Source organism: Cyprinus carpio, chromosome B23 (genome assembly GCF_018340385.1).
Source record: "Cyprinus carpio isolate SPL01 chromosome B23, ASM1834038v1, whole genome shotgun sequence".
NCBI lineage: Eukaryota > Metazoa > Chordata > Actinopteri > Cypriniformes > Cyprinidae > Cyprinus > Cyprinus carpio.
Window position 1 is genome coordinate 11,053,785 of NC_056619.1, and position 2,870 is coordinate 11,056,654.

At 38.7% G+C, this 2,870-nt stretch overlaps 1 protein-coding gene across 1 annotated transcript; it reads left to right on the forward strand.

Annotated features, from left to right (window-relative positions):
• The first annotated feature begins 1,660 nt into the window (after window positions 1–1,660).
• LOC122142003 (neurotensin receptor type 1-like) lies at window positions 1,661–2,870 on the forward strand. The gene has a single exon (XM_042751203.1). The coding sequence runs from the start codon at window positions 1,797–1,799 to the stop codon at window positions 2,529–2,531; it is 735 nt and encodes a 244-aa protein (XP_042607137.1). The 5' UTR covers window positions 1,661–1,796; the 3' UTR covers window positions 2,532–2,870.

Consider the following 2,870-nt stretch of genomic DNA (forward strand, 5'->3'; position numbering starts at 1 on the left):
CTACGTAAAAATCTGTCAAATCATGTAACGTGAATGTCGTACAGTCTTGCTCGAAACTAAAAAAATGAGTTGAAAGCGTACCGAACTGCAGAATAGACACTGTTTTTCAATCGCTTTCCACAAGCGTGATTCAAGAAGGAGTGAAACACAGACAAATGCATTTCATTCATTTGTTCATAACCACCCAGAAGTCTAGGATCGGCACTGGTCGTGCGCCTCCTTAGAGCACAGCTACGTGACAATCATGCTTCTGCACTGCCCATTTTACTTAATACCTCTTCATATTACACAGCTCTCTGCTTGATTCTAATTGGTCAATCAAAGTCAAATACACTCACTTCCAATCACTATTACGAATCTACATCCCCTCCAGAAGTCTGAGATCCACTAGTGAGCGACTCCTCGTGGCACCATCACAGAGAGGCTCAAAATCACTTTCCAGAACATTCTCGTTCCATTCCTGGCTGGTGGAATGATCTTCCCACCCCTATCCGGAATGCTGAATCCCTGACAACTTTCAAGCGACAGCTGAAAACTCATCTCTTTAGAAGCTACTTGACTTCATTGATAAAAAAAACAAAAAAAAAACAAAATTATTCCTTCTCTTCCTAGCTCGTACTTATTAGAACAATGTCTAAAACTTGGTATTACAAGCACTTCCCGTGTCTGTTTGCCTCTTTATGAAGAATCGCTTATGTATCCCCCAATTGTAAGTCACTTTGGATAAAAGCGTCTGCAAAATGACTACATTTAAATGTAAATACAGTATTTCTGAATTACCCTCGAATTCTCATCTGAGAAAGATATGTTTCCTGCATAGATGGGCTCCTTTTGTCTTTCCACTCTCTCACTAATGATAATAAACTCACAAATTTCAAGCTTAAATCAACATTTCATGTCAATATTTGTAATATATTAAGCTGCATATTAAGCTAGATAATGTGCAGCCGGCATGACGTTATCACAGAATACAGTAAAAACCATAAAATGCTGAAAAAATAAATAAAGTAAAATCTAAGTGGTGCAAAAGTAACAGCAGCAATGAGTAGGTCTAGAATTTCTCTTAAATTAAATCCAAAATTCTTTTAAAGTTAAAACAAACATTCTTCCAGTAATGTTAATAAAATGTTTTTTTTTTAAACCATTATTTAAACATTGCTTATAATGGTTTTCTCAGACATTTTTGTTGGATGTTAGTTTTTTTAACATCCTACTACCTGTTCCAGTGGGAAGTATTACCACTGAACCCATTTTCATCAATTGATAAAAATGTTAGCAAAACATTGTTACAACATACTTTTGTTAGCTTGCACATTTCACCAATTTTTAATTAAATTAATAAAGAAAACTCTAAAAACTCAAAGTACAGATGGAAACAAATGTGCTAGAAAATAATGATTAGAACATTTTATAGTACTTCAGCTAAAAACTCTGACTGCAATATCCAACATGTTTCTAAACCTTATATGCAGGACATTTCAATAAAGCACTCAGAACTGAGACGCTCTTTCATATATGTTCAAGGTTATAGCGCAGTCTCACATTGAAAGAAATGCACCAATCGTTGAATGGCACTGCGTCATTGCTCAAGGTTTGCGTTCGTACGCCTCCTCATCATATAAAAGCATCTGAACGTCTCGCTCAGAACGTCAGACCTGTAAGAGTAAGTTTAGAGCAGTGGCCCCAGTTCACCACAGCACTGCGCACAGCTCGCCAAATTTACAAATGTGAAAAACGTAGCAAGGAAAACGTTGTTTAATTTTACCATCGTTATATGTTGATATTTATAAACTAACATGGAGGTTAATACTACACTATCAGGACGCAACTTCATAGACTTGCGCATTTTAACGCAGAAACTTCTCTCTTCGGCGAACCGGTCCCAGCCATTTCTGGACAATGAAACGGAAAGCGTCTCCGAGGAGGATTTGGACGTGAATACAGACATCTATTCTAAAGTTTTTGTTACTGTGATTTATGTGGTGTTGTTTGTAATCGGATGTTTGGGGAACTCGATCACCTTGTACACACTTTTCACGAAGAAATCTCTTCAAAACCTCCAGAGTACGGTGCACTATCACCTGGCGAGTCTGGCCATATCCGATCTGCTCATCTTGATCCTCTGCATGCCCATTGAGTTATACAACTTCATCTGGGTTCATCACCCGTGGGCTTTTGGCGAGGCTGTTTGTAAAGGGTACTACTTTCTGCGGGACGGCTGCTCGTATGCGACGGCGTTCAACATCGCCAGCCTGAGCGTGGAGCGCTTCATGGCCATCTGCCACCCGTTCAAGGCGAAGAGCATCATGTCGCGGAGCCGCACCAAGAAACTCATCAGCGCTATGTGGGTCGCGTCTTTTCTCCTGGCCACTCCGATGCTCTTCACCATGGGGCAGCGACTGATAAAAGACGAATTTATATGCACCACTATCGTGTCCTCTATAACTGCTAAAACCGTCCTACAGGTGAGCGCGCACAGCACTTTTTCCATGATTGGGACGAGTGGAGCATTTTCTTATATTTCTATATAAAGGCGTGGTTATAATTGCGTTTTGTTTTATGCATGAGTAAGCTAGGCAGAAGCTTTAGTGTCTTATAAAAAGTAACAACCTGTTGCGTAGAAGGCCTATCTCTCAATACCTGATCATTTTAAAAACAAACGTTGTCTACATCTAAACATTGTCACGGATTTCCACGATTTAATTAGTGACAGTATTTAAACAGTGTAAAAGGTTAAATGTGCACCCAGTAATTTGTTTCCACATAATGAATAAAAAGCATGTTTTAGAAATAATATAGACTCACATAAGATAAAATCTAAATTTTTATCAGTTTTCCAGGAGAAGCTGTTTAATTCTTTTATAGAGCAT